General features: G+C 30.7%; 2 protein-coding genes across 2 annotated transcripts; one reads left to right on the forward strand and one right to left on the reverse strand.

Moving 5' to 3' along the window:
• The first annotated feature begins 12679 nt into the window (after positions 1-12679).
• Positions 12680-15098, forward strand: LOC108847599 (monodehydroascorbate reductase 2). Its single transcript, XM_018620878.2, has 9 exons — positions 12680-12815; positions 12932-13003; positions 13234-13285; positions 13399-13479; positions 13570-13688; positions 13774-13993; positions 14079-14197; positions 14267-14392; positions 14474-15098. The coding sequence occupies exons 1-9, from the start codon at positions 12762-12764 to the stop codon at positions 14936-14938; spliced, it is 1308 nt and encodes a 435-aa protein (XP_018476380.1). The 5' UTR covers positions 12680-12761; the 3' UTR covers positions 14939-15098.
• An 897-nt stretch (positions 15099-15995) lies between these two features.
• LOC108847717 (GDSL esterase/lipase At5g03610-like) lies at positions 15996-19170 on the reverse strand. The gene is made up of 5 exons (XM_018621039.2): positions 19010-19170; positions 18699-18908; positions 17182-17459; positions 16634-16940; positions 15996-16302 (listed from the first exon to the last, which is right to left on the reverse strand). The coding sequence occupies exons 1-5, from the start codon at positions 19071-19073 to the stop codon at positions 16082-16084; spliced, it is 1080 nt and encodes a 359-aa protein (XP_018476541.1). The 5' UTR covers positions 19074-19170; the 3' UTR covers positions 15996-16081.
• Between the last annotated feature and the right edge of the window lie 726 nt (positions 19171-19896).

Below are 19896 nucleotides of genomic sequence, written 5' to 3' on the forward strand. Positions count from 1 at the left end.
ACCTTTTGCTTCATAGCAAAACCTTCACCACAGACTATAAGAAGCTCGGCCACAGACGGCGGAACTAAATCACCAGGGTACACCCAGACTGGATGATTTATCTAAAAAAGCGTGAAACACCAGAGTCAAAGCTGACTACACGGCGTCTAAAGAGACCGCCGTGCACCAAAGTCGTTGTTACAAGCCAGAGACGAGAGAGGAAGAAGAAGAAGAAACCACCGCAACTCTTTTAAAAAGAGTCTAACATTCTTTCTCCTTTTCTCCCCTTTTGGTCCCCTTGATATTTATTTCCCCGTTGCTATTTATCATTTTCGTGCCCGTAGTTTATTTCACCTCTGGTAATTCTTCATTTATATTTTTTTTTTCAAATTCCATCTGTTTCACAAAAAAATACCATTTAATTATTTTTTTAATAAGTATTATTCTATTTCATTGTAATTTTGTATATTGAATATAACTTTTTATCCTTTTGAATAACCAATATATTTTATTTAAATCATTTTTATTTAGTTAATTATATATTAGATAGAAATATATTAATCAATTATACAATTTTTTTAATCTTCGTGAAAAATTGTCAAAGTGACATTTAATCACGGATAAAATATTATCTAATTTGAATTTTGATGGGTTAATTTTTTTATGTTTCGTATAAAAATAGAAACAAAAATCTAGTGAGCGTTTATTTGAACAGAACTCTTATTTGAATGATAGCATCGAGTAGAATTAGTTGTTTTTGTTCTTCACATTTCCTCCGAAGGCAAAAAGCGTTGACGATCTCAAAGAGGGAAGAAGAGTAAAGGAAATGAAAATTTATGGTTAAACAAAAAGAAATCGCAAGGAAAAAAAAATGAATACAAAACGACGAAAGAGAGGAACAACACGCATGCCCAATTTATTGTAGGAACTGGATACTGACTCCATCCACTTTTTACGTCCCTTTTCTCACAACTTTTCATGCATGTTAAAATCATTTTAAAGTTTTTTTCCCCATCGTCTTCGATGATTCACCAATGAGATTATACGATCTGAAGCTTCACATGAGTAAATTGAATTTACATTAACTGATGTTTTTATCCCTTTGAGAGAGGGGTGAAAACCAAACAAGAAATACATAAGAGAGAATTCAATGTAATATGTCTGGTAAAATCATGTTGACATTGAACGGGCCTTGTGGTCAACTGGCAGTGGACGGGCCTGAGACGTTAACACGTTTCAGGTTCGATCCTCCTGCTATGCGAAACTAAGTCACATTGTTCTGTTCACCTAACGCGGATATGGGTCAATGCTTTAGGACCAATTTGAATGCCCAGGAGAAGAAGTCCATCCGCGGGCTTGCGATTCCCCCGGGGGTTAGGTCTGGTTCCAATAGTGACCCGGATTTAACCCTTTTAGTTACAAAAAAAAATCATGTTGCCATTTCATCGTGACCGTTTGAGTTTTGAATGCATGTCTATATGTTACAAGAATAAGTTGTTTTCTTTCTAATAGATAGATGCGAACTCTTTTAAGTACAAATTAATGTTATTATCAACCAGTTTGATGTTACATACTCCCTCTGTTTCATAATAAGTATCACTCTGAGCTCATTTTCTTGTTATACAAAGAGTGTCACTTTATAATTCCAATGTAAATTATACTAACTTTCAGCTGAAAATTAATTGCAAACTGCATTGATTTTATAAATAATTTTATTTATCTAAAATACTATTAGTCAAAGAGGTATAATTAATTACAACTTACATATATTTCAACAACTTTCTTAATCTGTGTAAAAAATGTCACAACAACACTCTTTAAGAAACGGATGGAGTATGATATAAGTGAAGTTTAAATAGACACTAAGACAAGGAACTAATCTAATATGTTAACTGATTTTTCGTGGAACTTCTTGATAATAATAAAAAGAACTGTTTTACATACACAACAAACACATGAAACCATTTTCTGCAAGGGGAATTCAAATTTTACGATTCGAAATGCATGTAACATGAAAGAGGGTTTTCTGTGCTCCTCGTGCGTAGAGATTGATTGACCAGTAAAAAGGACACCGTACGACATTTTACTACTGTCATCTGACTGGTTATTCCATGAACACATCAACTTTAATTTTAAATAAATAACATTTTCGAACTTTTGTTTATTTGAAAGATGTAATTATGATTGCGTTTATGAGAATGATAATAATTTTAGGGAATTTGCACTACATGGTAAAGTTTCCTCGTGAAATTAGCTAGTTGGTAAAGACGCTGTAGCATTTTTGGTAATCCCAAAACTATCCCTGATTTGGTATGAAAGCGTAGCACATGCGCCTGTCAATTAAATGACGTCACAACAGGTTAAGTCGGTTGAAGAAACAAAATGATAATTATGCAAAGAACAGAAAGTGTGAAATATCTCGTTTGATAAAAGTGCAAAAACCCTAGATTTTTTCCAGACAAAAATCTAATCACAGTACCTGTTAGACTTAAGACGGGATAACTTGAAACAGTCGGTTGCACAAAAAAAATATCAATAATGCAAATTTATTATACAATTAGAAATCTGGTTATACAATAAAAAATCTGGTTATATATATACAATAAAAAATCTGTTTATATATATATATACATGATAATGATTTTGTAATCATCCAATGTATGTTTTGACTCGAATAACATGGTATATTTTCATTTTGTAGTTTTCATGATATACTTATAGAATATACGGATATTTAATGTCGTATCCGGTAGATCACTACCATATGAGTTTGTAGTAATCATTAGACTTCCTATATATAGGTTGCCACTATAACCACTGGTCTGACAGATAATATATGGTGGCCTATCTGGTATCAAATCCTTATATCCAGATATACTGGATATACAATAAGAAATCTAGTTATATACCGGATATACAATAAGAAATATGGTTATATATATATATATATATATATATATATATATATATATATATATATATATATATATATATGATGATGATTTTGTAATCATCCAATGTATTTTTTGACTCGAATAACATGGTACATTTTTCATTTTGTAGTTTTCATGATATACTTATAGAATATACGGATATTTGATGTCGTATCCGGTAGATCACTACCATATGACTTTGTAGTAATCTTTAGGCTTCCTATATATAGGTCGCAACTATAGCCACTGGTATGACACATAATATATGGTGGCCTATCTGGTATCAAATCCCTATATCCGGATATCTCGTTAGAAAACAAATCTTGGCCTATCTGGTATCAAATCCTTATATCTGGATATCTCGTTAGAAAACAAATATTCCCTTCTCTTCTTCGAAAATATCTTATCCTTTTCGAAAATATCTTCTCCTCTAACTAACCATACGGTTGTTGTGCTTATTGGCCGATAAGTGGTCATCCTCCAAGGCTGCACTTTGGTTATGCGAAACAAAGGGTAAACGGGTCGCCGCACTATTTGTCCTCGCAACTGATTCCTATCATAGTCGCCATAGATAATAACATAAATCACCAGATATGAAACAGTATATCCGGATGTTAATATAGAAACTATATAAAAAGATACCGGTTTTTTAAAATAGAATCCGGATATTATAATATGATTTTCAAAGTATAAATTAATTATAAAGGATTCCCACGTAAATTATATTTCAACTAAAATTGATAATTTACAAGACACAGTGATGCATTTCGTTGTGCCAGAGAGGAATAACTGACATTTCCCATTAATTCATCGATGATTCTGTCGTTTATGTCATGGTGGGGGATCACGTTATCACCAACATTGGAAAGTTTATATCGGGATATCCGAAACTGAACATGAATCTATGTTAATATGACCTAGACCATTTTCCACCGACAATTTCATTAAATATCTAAGTTTTTAAAAAAAATCTCAAACACCGGTAAAATATTTGTAAACCTTCGTCTCTTTAATTATTGTAACTATATCCGGTTTCAAATTATTATATCTTCAATCTTTTAAAATGAATCCGGATTCAGTTTATACTTTACGCTTCTTCTTGTCCAAAATAATAATATTTTTCTCTCAACTTCGCCGGTAGCAGGTCATACGGATGTGTTATGTGGAGGACAGAATTGGCAAAACGTGACAAAAATTCCTTGGTTCTGCAAATATTTAAAAATAATGCACACATCTGCAATTACCACCAAGAATTTGTATATTCACCTAAATAGGCCATAATTTTAATAAAAATTGACTACATTTATTTCCTTATATAGTCCCCGGATATATATTAGGTCAGAGCAACGCGTGATTCTTTTCTTTGCTGCAGTCACTTTATGCTTTCAAGTGGTGGGGTGAGGCTGCTAAGTTAAAATTGCGTCTTTAGTTAAAATTTATTCGTAGGAATAAGATTTTACTGTATGGAGCCATTGGGTGTGCCTGAAAGGTCCAGCTTTTCATAATGGTCTTTAAGATTCGCATAAATAAACATAAATTTGCGGTAGTAAACACGTTTAACTACCCAAGAAAATCTGAGATAAATGAATTCACACTCCTTAAAATTAGTATTTACAAGTTGAGAGAATCCTAGGCAGGAAATAAAAACTGTTATTATAAATATAAAGAAAAGCACCCAATCAATTCATCGTATAGTAGTCGAAGATTTACCTCTGGCGCTAGAATAGACTTGAAGTATTCATATTGTATTTTAATTTACGCTAATATCGTTCTTGCTTAGTTCGTACTACATTTAGTATGAAATCAAAGATAATTTACACGTGTTAATTTTAAGTTTCTCAGTAAATAAACAATTTTATTAATAAATATGAAAGATTACAAAGTTAATATTCAGAATTTCCGAAAACAAATTATTACATAAGAATATATATGCACAATTTATTACGTGTTAATTTTATGTTATGTAGGTTATGTAGAGTTTGTATTGAAGTGTAAATTCTAACACATTCTTATACTAATCAATTTTATTGTATTAACTAGTATTAACAATAAAATAATTATATTTTCGTTTCTTACAATGTTTTCATATATCTATAGACTATCAGCACAATTACGAGTATATTTATCTAACAAAGACCATTAGTTAGGTTTTTACTTTTAACATGTGATTACGTAGCATGTAGGACTACTAATAACTAATAGCCAAAATGATGTCAATAATGGACCCAAAATCTCAAGTAATCCAGTGAATGGACAACAGTAAGAATATGTGAATGTATATATAGACCACGACTGTAAATTGGGAGTATATATAAAAAAATAAAAATCGGGAGTATATTTATATATTGAATAAATGTATACGTCACGAACAAAAATAAATAAATTAAAGGTTAACCTCGGTGACTAATTCTTTTCTTTTTTGGGCGTGATAATCAACTTTTAGATTGGGTCACGGTCACAACCTTTTTCTATGATTTATATGATAATCAAACATGAATGATTAGTGAGTATGGGAACAGTTATATGATATTCATATATATATACCAAAAATGTATATAATTGTATGTTAAAATTACGCTTACATAAGCTATACAGAATCATTCCTAACTTTATTTAACAAAAAAATCCTTATTATTGTGGTTAACTGGCATAGATAACGACATTCTAGGATTGGGACATCTTAGAACTTCAGTAGAAAGACCACCGGTTGTAAACAGTTTGTATAATTCATTTTACACATAAATCGCTGTAGTCTTTCTTTTTTATTGCAAAAAGTTCTGAATGGAAATTCGTAATTCTCTTGGACTAGAGACAAAAACCGGTCTGAATCTATTACCAATTTTTTTTTCTTTGCAATTCCCTAGTCTATATTTGAGAAGTGATTTTGATATGTGTCATCACTATATTAATTTTGAAAGAAAAATTATGACATGGCACACCAACATTGATGACATGGCTTGAAATAAACTATGACATGGATATTTACATTTAGTGTTGATTTATATTTAAGATAATTTTTTTACAAATATGGTAATAACTTAAAGATAATTATGACATATTTACATTTAATATTGATTTATATTTAAGGTAAGCTTTTAAAATATGGCAATAATTTATATATCATAATTAATATAACAATAAATAATAAATTAAATAGAAATATAATAATAATTAAAATTTCGAAATATTATTTGGCTATATTTTTATAAGTATATAATTTTTATTACTAAAAACAATTCTTCAAAATACTATGCATTTTTTAAAAAATATATAATTTTCTTTAAATAGTGACATAGACATTTACATTTATTGTTGATTTGTATTTTTAGTAAATTTTAAAATATGGTAATAACTCATAGACCATCATTAATTTAGCAATAAATAATATAATGTTATAAATAGAAATATAATATTATTTTGGATTTTTCAAAAGTTAATTATATTTTATAATTATTATTAGTAAAACAATTCTTCAAAATTATACAGTTTTTAAATGTAATTTTCTAATCCAATACTATTAGTTTATTTTTAATATCCATAAATTTTAGAAAATTATTTAGTTTTATGTTTTGATAATTATATACTTAACAAAATTTTCTCTTACATTTACAAAATTTGATTGAATATATTTTAGAAAAAGATATACATATATATTACTAAATATACATTGAATAAAAATATTTTTTTTAATCTTAAAGTTTTACATATGATTAAATTAAGATTATATATTGTAAGTAAATAATAAAATCAAAAATTAACAAAATAAAAAAATTAATAAAATTTGTATTTTAAAATAAATTATATTTTAAAACTTTTATTTCTGCACATGGTGCAGGAAAACACCTAGTAAATAGTTAAAGTAATGCCCATATATGAGCCAAGAGTTTGAATTTTCCAATGAAAGAAGCTAAAAGCAAAGTGAAAATAATCCATAGTGATGTTACACGCTTGGTTATGAAAATTAGGCAAATATGTACTCCCTCCGTTCCAAAATAATACTCTCTCCGTTCCTAAAAGATTCATATTTTAGAAAAATATTTTGTTTCAAAAATATATATATTTTATATTTTCTATGAAAAAATTGCAAACTTTAAGAAAAAATAATTGGTTTTTATTGGATTACTATTGGATAAAAATTGTTGAAAATTGAAAATTACAGAAAATGATAAATTTATTATAGTGATTTAATTCATTTTCTTAATATACTCCATCCGTTCCTAAAAGATCTATATTTTAGGATTTTCACACTTATTAAGAAAATATATCAAATTTTAGTTATCAATACATTATTTTTCGTAATCAACTATTTCCCACAAGTTTTTACCAATAGAATTTTAATAAATTCAATTATGTTTTTTTGAATTTACAATTTACATTTAATTCATACATTGAAAATATGAAAATGTATCTTTTTGAAACAATTTTTTTCTAAAACATGGATCTTTTAGGAACGGAGGGAGTATGTGAAAACGCTAAAAAATCTATCTTTTAAAAACGGAGGGAGTATATACTTCTTCCGTTTCAAAAAGAAGTTCTAGAGTTCTCACACTTTCTAAGAAAATATAGAAAATTTTGACAATAAATGCATTACTTTATGTGTTTAGTTATTTTCTATGATTTTTAACCAATTAAATTCAGTAAACACAATTAATGTTTTTAAAATTTATAATTTGCTATTATTACATATATCGAAAATGTAAATATGGATTTTTTAGAAACAATTTTTTTCTTTCTAAAACATGGATCATTCTAAAATAAAAAGAGTTTTCACATTTCTTAAGAAAATACATAAAATTTGATATTAAAGACATTGTTTTCTGTATTTAGCTATTTCTTATGATTTTTTAACCAATCAAAATTTAGTAAACACAATTAATATCTTTGAAGTTTACAATTTGCTATTATTACATACATTGAAAATGTAAAATATAGATCTTTTAGAAACAAAATATTATTCTAAAACATGAATCATTCTGAAATGGAGGGAGTATATAACGTAGATTGAAATGTCCATATACTTGTTTAGTTGTTTTCATAGCTAAAAGACATGCGATCTGATCGGAGTGGTAGGGAACTATTGATTTTAACTACACGACGCTATTAGTGCATCTCCAAAAGACACTCTATAACTTCAAATATGATTTTTTTTTGTTCTCCAAAAAGAAATTTCAAAATTTCAATTGAAGTTTTGAGTAGTGAAACTTCAAATATATAGTATCACTACTCAAAAGTTCAAATTTGAAGTTTCATCTTTTCATTGTATTTTGGTCCTTACATTTACATATTATATTAATAATTCTTAAATATTTTGTCCTTTAATCTCTTAATCCTTTGTAATTTTATAACTCATAAACATTTCAAATTTACTTTTATTAATTTAATTTCTACAAATAAAAATAAATAAAAACTTTAAAATAACTTCTTTTTCAAAACTAGATTTAGATAACAATAATATTAGAAATGAAACTTAACAAATATACTAATTGATCATAAATGAAAGTATTACGAAAATAGTTTTATAGAATAATATAGTAATTTACTTGTACTTTAATATTTAGTTAAGTATTTATATGTAAAGTTATATATTTTATTGTATCATTTTGTTAATTAATATTTTTATAATATTTATATGTATGTGCTATTTATTTATAAAGTTGTATGAATTTAAATTAAGTATTATAAATATAATGACCATAACATAAAATATAAATTTTTTTGAAGTTATGTTTGAAATTTACTTTAGAAAAAACTAGCTTAAAACTTCAAATATAGAATTTTGCGAACTTTAAAATATAGTGTATTTTTGGAGATATTCTTGATCAAGGAATGGTAGTCAAGTCAGATATCCCAACAACGTGTCAAAAGGCCATAATTAATATAGATTATAGATCTTTAATTTATCTCAAAAACTAAATCTAATATATTAAAAGGAAAAATCTTTAATTTATCTCAAACACTAAAATCTAATCTACAAAAATCATTATCATCATTATCATACATATCACTTGCAAATTTGTAACCAAACCTTAATAGATACCAACATCGTATAAATAAAGTTGAAAAAGATAGTTAATCATATAAAAATTAAAGTACACACCCGCTCGCTAGTAATTTTTTCTTTATTATAAGCGAATCATCTTTGTATTTAGGTATAAAGGTTGGTGCTTCTAGTGGTTGGTGTTTGGTAATTCTTCTTGTTTTCACATAACAAGACAAACTTAAGACATACTTAATTTTATACTGTTATTTCATTTGTCGGTATGTCATTTTCCGACGATGCTCAAATTTTATTTTTCTTAATTCTACAATTTTATCAAGGCTATTACTGTTATTTCATTTGTCGGTATGTCATTTTCGGACGATGCTCAAATTTTATTTTTCTTAATTCTATAATTTTAATTTAACAAGGTTATAAATTTAATTTTCGATCAGCATTGGTATTAAATAAAATCAGCTTTAATAAAAGTAAACTATTCCCTCCCGTTTTTAATAATTGTTATTTTGACATTTTTACACATATTAAGAAAGAAACGATAATATATATAAGTTGTTATTAATTACACATCTCTCACCAATAATATTTGAGATAAATAAAATTATTTATAATTATTTATCAAATTAATGTAATTTACAATTAATTTCCAGCTAAAAATAAATATAATTTGTATTGAAATTGTAAAGTGATTGTGTAAAGATTAGAATAACAAATAGAAAGAGTTAATTACTTAGTTTTTTTTTGAGTAACAATTCTTTAAATAATTCAAACTTCAAGTTATTATTTGTAGTACAGCTGTAAATGGTAATTTATTATTTATTTCGTTTTTGAATAAGTGTCATTTTTATATTTTTCACACGGATTAAGAAAGTGACTGAAATATATGTAAGTTGTTATTAATTATACTTCTCTGACCAATAGTATTTGAGATAAATAAAATTATTTATAAAATTAATGCTAATTTTTAGGTGAAAATAAGTATAATCTGCATTATAGTTGTAAAGTGATTTTCTGTGTAAAAAAAAGAAAAAACTTATTATGAAACAAAGGGGTATAAAAGTACTTAAGACATGAGAAGAGGAGACAATAACATCGATTCACGTTTCATTAAAAAAACAATCGATTCATGAATATTATAAAATCAAAACAGGCCCATGAGTTTCTTTTGTTTTTATCACTCATCTTGTTTACTGAGCACCGCCACATAGAGAAAGGACAAGCTTCGTGTGCGGCCATGGAAAGCCACACGTGCGTGTCGGCATTTTGTTCAGCCCTCGTTATGGTGGTCTACAAGTCGCGATCATTCGACGCTCAATGATGTTCTAGTTTTCTTCATTGGATCCTTTTTCGCGTTTGGTTTGAATCTATATTTTATATAGGTCGCAATTAAATCATAATATGATAATGACGATTAACGTTTAAAATATAACATTGCCACCTTTATTTGCAAATGAAATTTGTTTTTTTTTTTTGCTGTTAAATTTTGCAGACGTAGTTTTACATGTTTATAAGTCACTTGATGATTTAAGGTCGCAGAGTATTAAATGTTTTGTATACACGTTTTCCATTTGATATATACCTTATTTTCTTTGTAGTAATCTTAACTAAAAGAAACTAGAAAAAAAAAACTAGAAACCTAGAAGTATATTTATACCAGCATGCATGTATAACCCATATACTATGTTGGATATACTAATATATATACGTGGATTTGTTTGTATTATTATATATTAAATAAAACTGATCACACTGTACTTATACGGCTAATCATGTGAACGATCAATGAGATATCGAAGAGATATGGGCAGAGTTGAAAGAAGCATGTCCCGATGCAATTTATGTAGAAGATAAAATAATAGCTAAGATATAAGTATACGCCAACAAATCTAATAGATATATCAAACATATGAATTATTGATTCAAAATTTTGGTCTTACTATATAATTTAAAGTTTGTGACTGACGTATTCTTGGGACAAAATGTCTCTGTTGTATCTTAAGCCTGAATCGGTGTCGCTTTTTAGCTTTTCTCCATGCTCATGCACGACCGGTGCATTTATATTTTAATTCATGCACGTCTTATTACATGAATTTTTATTTTGATCAACATATGCAATTGCGGCACGGCGCGGTACTGTCACAACATAGAAAACACACATATATATTGTATATGTATTCTGAAAGCATCCAAATTTCCATTAGATATGTATACATCATAATAAACGAAAAGGCTCAAAATTGGAACATAGTAGACGTGCTAAGTTCATTCCGACGTATCCTCTATGATATTCGCATGTTGAGTCGAACTTTCATCTCTATTCAATTTTGTTTTGTTTCGCACTTGGATAATAGTGTTGCTGATGGATTAGCCAAATCAACCTTTTGTTTATTATCTTCATCCTACTTTGTGGAGTAAAATCTGTTTCTACTTAATTAGTACTAGTATTAATGAATGGTTTGACCCACAAAAAGTAAAGGTGCTAAGTATAATTAATTATTTTACATTTTTGTCCATTGAGCAATATGATAAATTGGGGAATGCTCATACAAGTAAACATAATTGATATTTTCACCAAAATCAAACGTTTTATTCCCAATTATTTATCCTCGTTCGATTTTTTTAACTTTAAAATTGGTCCAAAGTTCCGAACTAAATCTCACAGGATAGATTCCTTTTCTTACAAACAGGCCCACATAGACCCAAACTAACATATTGGCGTTATTTTGGTAGTCAAGGTCTTAAATGTTTCGTCTACACATTAGTGTCCAAGATATAGTTTGGCCCAAAGTCTTATTGGGCTTTTATTCTTATAGAATTATTTTTTTCACGTAAAGGCCCACATAGAGACACTCATCATATCCATGTGTCGTTGTAATTAATTTGGTATCTGTCGGTACCTACGCTATATACTTCGTATCCGTTTAGTTCAAGTAATCATTAGTCAAATCGAGTAATAAATCACAAAATTAGATTGTTAGCAAGTACATTTGACAAGTAAAAACACTATTAAAGTTGACCTTCACCAAATGAAATTAAGCGGGTAATCCACACTTTACATGCAAGCAATTTACAAATAATTCATGAGTATATTTGAAATTAGAAATACTCCACTGATAAAAAGAAGAATAGTAGTAAATTCCAACGAACCCCACCACTAATCCCTTAAAGATATGTTACTTAATTCGCCAATTTGCATTGTGATTACTGACAAAGCAGTTGTTGATTCCTTTTTATTAGTTTATACTATATTCTTTGCTAATATAGCCATATAGGTCAAAATATATAAATTAAAAAACCCCTCCCAAAATGTGAAAGGTATCCGATCTATCACGTGTTAAAGATAAGATTATTGTTTTATTTATAGGTGAAATATTTTAAGCATTTTTTCTGTTAATTTGTTTTTCTTTTTTGGTTTGAGAAGTGTGCAAAGATGAGTAAGATACACATTTTTTACTCTTATTTGCAGGCGAAGACAGTACAAATAATTTCCACCCACCAGTGTGTATCCCAGATCTGAGTGTATCCTCCATTTTAATTTCATTTGTGTGACAAAATTTTGTGAATGGAGGAAAAAAGCGGGGGCGGGTCCCCACTTGTCTCTCCCACAACCTTTTTGGTACCGGGTCAATAATGTTACAAGTTACAATAACGCCTGCCTTGATTTGATTTCTGAATTTAGATTTCTACACAAAGCGCGGGATATCCAACGGTCAATAATAAGCCACGTGTAAGATTCCTTCCAGACATGACTTGTTCTACTATATAAACCCCCTTGGAGTTGGACCCAATCACGTTTCTCGGATCCACAAAAACGAAAGTAACAAAAAAAAAAGGACGATTTGATAGCAATCAAAATGGCGGAAGAGAAGAGCTTCAAGTACGTGATCGTCGGAGGTGGCGTCGCCGCCGTGAGTCTCTCTTTCTTTTGATATGCTCTGAACTTCTCACTGTTTAGCTTTTAGATCTATTGTTTAAGAACGAACTAGGAAGTATATATGACGTTTGGGATGTTCTTGAATCATAGGGATACGCGGCTAGAGAGTTCTCTAAGCAAGGTCTCAAGCCTGGTGAACTTGCTATCATCTCCAGGGAACCGGTAAGTCTCGTCGAGTCCCGGCCCTTGAGATTCAGGGTGGCCGGGTTGGACCATTTATTAAAGATTTGAATTATTATTATTTTAATATAAATTTGGAGGTTATGTGTTATGTGTAAGACCAATGTTTTATTCTGCGTTGACCAAGAACAGCTCTGTCTCAGGCCTTGGAAAATGATAGATTCTTTTGGTTTAATAGTTTTTTTTTTGTGTGTGTGTGTGTGTTAAAACAGGTGCCTCCTTATGAGCGTCCTGCACTCAGCAAAGGATATATTAATTTCCAGAGTAAAAACTTTCTCTGATCTTAAAAACTCTTTGTTTATATATATAAGGTAGTCCCGTCCGTGCTTTGGTTTTCTTTATTTGATTATTTGTTGTCATTTATTGGTAACACACAGATAAAGCTTCACTTCCGGGTTTCTATGTCTGTGCTGGAAGTGGGGGAGAGAGACAGTTCCCTCCGTGGTACAAAGAGAATGGTGAGTGTGTCTCTTACTTTTTTTGTAAGTTGCTTCATAACATTAGTTTCTCTCTTTACTCATCATATGTCTTCTTACTTTTTTTGCTAGGGATTGATCTGTTTCTGGAGACAGAGATTGTCAAAGCAGATCTTGCTTCAAAGACTCTCGTCAGTGGCACTGGACAAGTCTTCAAGTACCAAACTTTGATAGCTGCTACTGGTTCTTCCGTACGCACACACAATCTCTCTCTCTCTCTTCTCTCTGTCTCTTTCTGCTTTCCCTTCTAAAGGAAGGTTTTGAAAAACTGTGCAGGTCACAAGGTTGTCAGATTTTGGGGTGGAAGGAGCAGATGCTAAGAATATATTCTACCTAAGAGAGCTTGTAGATGCTGATGAGCTTCTGACTGCAATGCTTGAAAAGGAAAATGGCAAAGCTGTGGTTGTTGGTGGCGGTTACATCGGTCTTGAACTCAGTTCTGCTCTCAAGGTTAACAACATGGAAGTTACCATGGTTTATCCAGAGCCTTGGTGCAGTAAGTCTTTCCTTCTTTAATCCAAATTCAAAAACCACTTCCTCTGCTTTATAACTAACATCTTTCACTTCTTTTGAAAAAAAAGTGCCTCGGCTTTTCACCGCTGACATTGCTTCCTTCTATGAGGGTTACTACGCCAACAAAGGGATCAACATTGTCAAAGGCACCGTTGCTGCCGGTTTCACCACTAACTCTGCTGGAGAGGTAAAAGCAATTTAGTTTCTTTCTGATTCAGCAAATACTAACCGCTCTTTTTGATTTTATGATGCTCAGGTCACTGAGGTGTTATTGAAGGACGGAAGAAAACTAGAAGCTGATATAGTGATCGTAGGTGTTGGTGCTAGACCTATTACATCTCTCTTCAAAGGCCAAGTTGAAGAAGACAAGGGTGGACTCAAGGTTTGTTTGTTACTTACAATGACTCTCTAGCTTGTGAAACTTATGTAAGACTGATGAGATCTTTCCTTTTTGATTTTACAGACTGATGCATTCTTCAGAACGAGCGTTCCAGATGTATACGCCGTTGGTGACATAGCCACCTTCCCTATGAAACTCTACAACGATATGAGACGCGTTGAACACGTGGACCATGCTCGCAAGTCTGCTGAGCAAGCCGTTAAGGCGATCAAGGCTGCAGAGGAAGGAAGTTCTATTCCTGAATATGATTATCTTCCATACTTCTACTCTAGAGCCTTTAATCTCTCGTGGCAGTTCTACGGTGATAACGTTGGAGAGACCGTGTTGTTTGGTGACAATGACCCGACATCTGCTAAACCGAAGTTCGGGAGCTACTGGATCAAAGAAGGGAAGTTGATAGGAGTGTTTCTAGAAGGAGGGAGTCCTGATGAGAACAAGGCGATTGCTAAGGCTGCGAGAGAACAGCCTTCTGTTGAGAGCGTTGAGGTGTTGTCCAAGGAAGGACTTTCCTTCGTCAGCAACATATGAAAAACAAAAAAAAAGGGAACAGAACTGCTTCTACGTTCTGACTCGTGTTGTGTGTTGTAGTGTGTTCTGTCTTGAGTTTGAGTGGCTTTATGTCATGTCTCATAACGTTTGTTGGGATTTATTTGATTGAGAAATAAATTTGAAACTATTTAGCTCAAAATTGTATTGTTGAATCCCTTTAATCTTTGTTACTTTTAGCTTTCTTTTTCTTTTTCTTAATGAAATAAAAAAGGATGATAATTAATTAATACTAGAAATGAACACGTTTAAAATAGTTTTATTTAGTGGCAAAGACTTTTAAGACTGAACATAGAAACTAGGCCGGGGCGTTCGGGTATCCGTTGGTGTTCGGATCGGACTTTTTGGATTTTCGGGTTTTCGGGTTTACGCTCCTAGGTCCTATAGTAAAATTTTATTAGTACGGGTCGGGTTCGGTTAAAAATTATATTGCATCCTAAAACCCATAAAGTAACCATATATCATTCGGGTTTGGGTTATATCGGTTCGGTTCGGATATAACCAAAGTAAAAAAACAAAAATTTAAAGAAAAACATTAAAAAACAACTAAATTAATAAAATTTAATCTATCATACATAAAATTGCTAAAATAACAATAAAATGTTAAATCAAGCATGAAAACAAATATTATTTGTAAACAATATACATTATATTATAGAGAGTAGACTTGTTATTTCAATGAACAAATTATAAACTACTTATTTATAACTAATTGTGTACTTAAAATATTTTTAATATTGTTAATATTTATTATTATATATCATATTACCACGAATATTAAATTTAATAACCAAAATACTTAATATATATATATATATATTTCAAAATATTTATATTAACTATTAGTTTCGGGTTTTTTGGATTACCCGTTCGGGTTCGGTTAATAACACTTCGGGTTCGGATATTTTTATACCATCCTAGAAGACCCGTTCGGGTATTTTTACATTTCGGGTCGGATAACGGGTCGGGTTTTTCGGTTCGGGTTCAGTTCGGATTTCGGGTTCCGGATTTTATGCCCAGGCCTAATAGAAACACAAAATGAATGAAGTGATACTGAACAAAACAGAGAAAGAACAAACAACTGAGAAGAACCCTACAAGTGTTTTTTTTTTTGTTTCTTCCTCCTCACGCTTTCATAAAAGAGGCTGTAAGACTTTCGTGTAAAAGAGAGTAAACCGATCTCCATCCTTCTTCTGTAGGGTGACTATCATCCCAAAAGAAGGCAGACTTAGGATCATCACATATCATATACTTCTTCACACCCTTTTCATCCACACTTCCACAGAAATACTCACTGCTCACGCCTACGCAGCACGGTTTCAACGGGCTCTGAAACGTCGTACTCCCTGCATTTCCGCAAAACCAATCAATCACACTAATAATTTTACTGCATTTGACATGCAATATTATTGAAAATATTTTAATTTTATGATTCTTATAATCAATCTAAATTGTTTTATGGGAATTTTGTAGTTAAAGATAAAATAAAAATCCAGATCTTATATTTTTGTAAATGAGATTAAAGAGTGTTTTAACAAGAAAAAAATCATACTAAACTTTTTTTATTTCAATAAAAATCATCTAAAAGCTTATAAAAATTTAAATCACTTCAAATTCTAAATTGAATATATACCCTATAATTAAAACACTGAGAAAGTTCAAAACTAAAACTAATACCTGGATTTGCTCCTTTGTTGTTGAAGACGTTCAAGAAAGCGTTGTAAAGATCAATGATGATGAAAGTGGACTGTTTGATTTCGTTATTGAGCTTTACCACGGCTTGTTGCAACAAGCTGTTGTGGAGTCTCACTAAAGCGTTTTGTGTCTCGTTACAACGCTGGAACGAGGAGGCAAAGGTAATGCCAGGGAGGCAACCGAGAGGCTGCAGCAACGGTACTGCTACTTTCTTTACTCCCAAGGCGTGGATCCGCCTCAGATTCACTTCTGTTTGATCCACCACTTGCTTTATGAATGCTGGAAAGTCCTGTGACATGCAATGAATATATAAATGAAACAAAATCAGCTGTAACAAAGATAAGCAAAATAAATGTAAAATGTATTGATAAAAATGTAGATCAGTTGCATTTATTTGTAACTAAATATCCATGTAGCACAGCTTGTATTATTGCTCTAATGTGTACATTTTATATTAATAAAATAGTATTTTAAATCTACAATAACAAAAGATAAGCAAAATGAATGTAAAATGTATTTTTATTTCTTACCGAGGCAGGGCGGTTTTGCGAGATGAAAGTGGAATAGTCGTTGCCGGCGACGCTGACGAGCGCGACGGAGGAGATAAGGTTGGAGGGAGTGTAGATGTCTCCAGCGTTGAGAATGTTCTTGAAGAAATCGATTTGAGTGGTCATATTCGGCAATGGAACTTGAGTGTTGAACACTCCTGTTCCTCCGTACGCAAAGTTCATTCCGTACTGTAAACGTTTCTTTCCCGCGTAATTTTTCCAGAAGTATGGGATTGGTGATTTTATCCCCACGAATTTTGCTACAATAAGAAAAAAAATATATTCTATAATGTATCTGATGAGTTATAAGTTATAACGATTTATTTCATAGATTAATAGTTAATTATACAATTCATGCTATAAAAGTTTTGTTTATGACTTTATTAACGATGGCTATTGATAGAAGTACTTTTTTTTTGATAGAAGTACTTTAGTTTTAGAATAATGTTATTATTCTGAATATATGGACTTTGACAGCGCATATGTTTTAGCTTTAGTCGTTTTATATTATTACAAAGATAAAAAGAAAGGATGCATGAAGTGTCTTTGCTTTGTTGATGCTTAGTGGTAGTAGCTATGATGCGATTATTAAGCAGAAACATTATAATAGAAAAAGTTAAACCTTTATGAAAAGATATATAAAGGACAAGAAGCTAAAAAGGAAAACAGATAAGTACCGAATACTATGAACGCAAAAGAGACAACTAATTTGTTTATATACTATTCATTTGTACTATGTGCAACTACTATACAGATCAATACGCTGTGGATTGATGCAAACACTGACCGCTGGTAAATAATCGACTAGTTTCCCTTATTAACCCATTTACACAATATTTCAGGAACAAATTAAAATTTCATTAGATGTAATGTAACACAAGAAAAAAGAAGCTGATATGATGCGTAATTACTTCACAATATATTCATCAATACACAAGCACATGTATTGTAGCTTGTAGGTATATAAGGTTCATAATAGGAAAATATCTCAAAATAAACAGTACAATAGCTTACTAAGTTATACTACATAGAAATTTTGTTGGAAGGAAAATGTTAATATCTAGCAACTAAACTGAAAATAGTTTTATTTTTTCCTGGTTCAGTGAAAATAGTTTAGCGGGAAAAAAATAAGAAGTGAAAATCACTTTCAAAAGTAAAGCACGACAAGAAGATGGCAAAAAGCAACGAAACATAGTGATTCGCCTACTTGACACTAGACCTGTCTTCCATCACTGTTTCCTGAACTTATTTAATACGCGTCATCATTTACAGACACATACAGTATAATTTACATGTTATTACTTGGTTATTAATCAAACTTGATCTCTTACGTCTGAAATTGAAATAATCAAATAGTAAAGTCTTTAAACATGCGGTAATAAGTATACTGTCAAGTGATTACAGCCGGACTTTACTTGATTTGGTCAACAGAAAATTGACATACTAAAAACAAAAATATGCTACTTAGTAGTTAAGGAGTGCGAAGAGGAAGAGTTTACCGAGAAAATCAGTGGCGACGCGGCCATCGGAAAAACGGCCAGCGGGTTTACCGGGGAAAGTGATACCGTAAGGAAATTTCCAAGAACTAGAGAGAGACTTCTTAACGTTCCCTGTGTCTGCATAAGAGTCTCCGAACACAAACAGCTTCGTTGGTCTGAATCCGTACAAACGATGATTCTTTTCTGAGCCCTCAACTCCATTAATTTCAGCTGGAGATAAAGTATATAAAAACAATTAAAATATTAAGGGCATGTTGGTCTCAGAGAATCCATTGGAAAGAAAGCTATAAAATGAGTGTAAATTTATTTACCAAAAAGTAGAGAAGTGAATAGAACTCCATAGAGGCATAAAAAGAGTTTGATCAAAGAATCCATTTTCAAGATTTCAGAGCAAAGACTTCTCTTTATTGAGAAAGAGAAAGATAAAGTGGAAGAAAGTTTGAGAAATCAAATTGTGATGTATTCTAAGATTTCTAACAAACGTCTTTGTGGTTTATATACTAAGCCACTCACCCTCAGGAGCGGACCCACGTGAAGAGGAGCGAGGTCACACACCATGATAAAATGTTATTTTGTATTAGAAATTGTTAAAAAAATAAGTAGCTTGTTATTTTGTATTAGAAATTGTTAAAAAAATAAGTAGCTGAACTGGCAAAATTCTGTATTTGACCCTCAAAATCCGGATTTGATACTCTCCAACAATACGTTTAGTTATTTTTGACCCCTGTCAAATTTATTTTTAGGTCTACCTCTGTTCAGTTTTCTAGTTGATGTGAAGCGACCTGACTTAGCCAACTTATCATAGTTTGTTACGTCTGAGTGTGATTTATTATGCAATTGTGATAAGAAATATAATAGTTTGGACAAGTATGCAACTGTGATAAGAAATATAGTAGTTTGGCCAAGTATATTAATGATTTTTATGCAACTTGTAATTTAAAATACTAATCAAGCATCTAACCATTTCCATCTAATCTTAATTAAACTAATAATCAGGTTGTACCATATCGCATATTACTTCTAAAAATAAGCCAGATACGGAATTGCAGCCATATAATTTATTTGGTTGGTGTCAATAAGAATGATTAAGAATTTAATTTTGCTAAACTTGAGGGGCGGTTTTATTTATTATAGTTACATTCTTTGTGCAAATTAAAGGGATGTTATCTTGATCAGTATATTTTTCTGATCCAATATA

The sequence above is a fragment of the Raphanus sativus genome, chromosome 3, assembly GCF_000801105.2.
Source record: "Raphanus sativus cultivar WK10039 chromosome 3, ASM80110v3, whole genome shotgun sequence".
In the NCBI taxonomy this organism is placed as follows: Eukaryota; Viridiplantae; Streptophyta; class Magnoliopsida; order Brassicales; family Brassicaceae; genus Raphanus; species Raphanus sativus.

Bases quoted from the DNA above. Each gene is read 5' to 3' on its own strand.
- LOC108847599 (XM_018620878.2), top strand. From the start codon at position 12,762: ATGGCGGAAGAGAAGAGCTTCAAGTACGTGATCGTCGGAGGTGGCGTC. The intron at 13,004-13,233 runs GTAAGTCTCGTC...GTGTTAAAACAG, and splicing joins CTATCATCTCCAGGGAACCG to GTGCCTCCTTATGAGCGTCC. The intron at 13,286-13,398 runs GTAAAAACTTTC...GGTAACACACAG, and splicing joins AGGATATATTAATTTCCAGA to ATAAAGCTTCACTTCCGGGT.
- LOC108847717 (XM_018621039.2), bottom strand. From the start codon at position 19,073: ATGGATTCTTTGATCAAACTCTTTTTATGCCTCTATGGAGTTCTATTC. The intron at 18,909-19,009 runs GTAAATAAATTT...CTTTATCTCCAG, and splicing joins ATTCACTTCTCTACTTTTTG to CTGAAATTAATGGAGTTGAG. The intron at 16,303-16,633 runs GTATTAGTTTTA...GCGGAAATGCAG, and splicing joins CAACAAAGGAGCAAATCCAG to GGAGTACGACGTTTCAGAGC.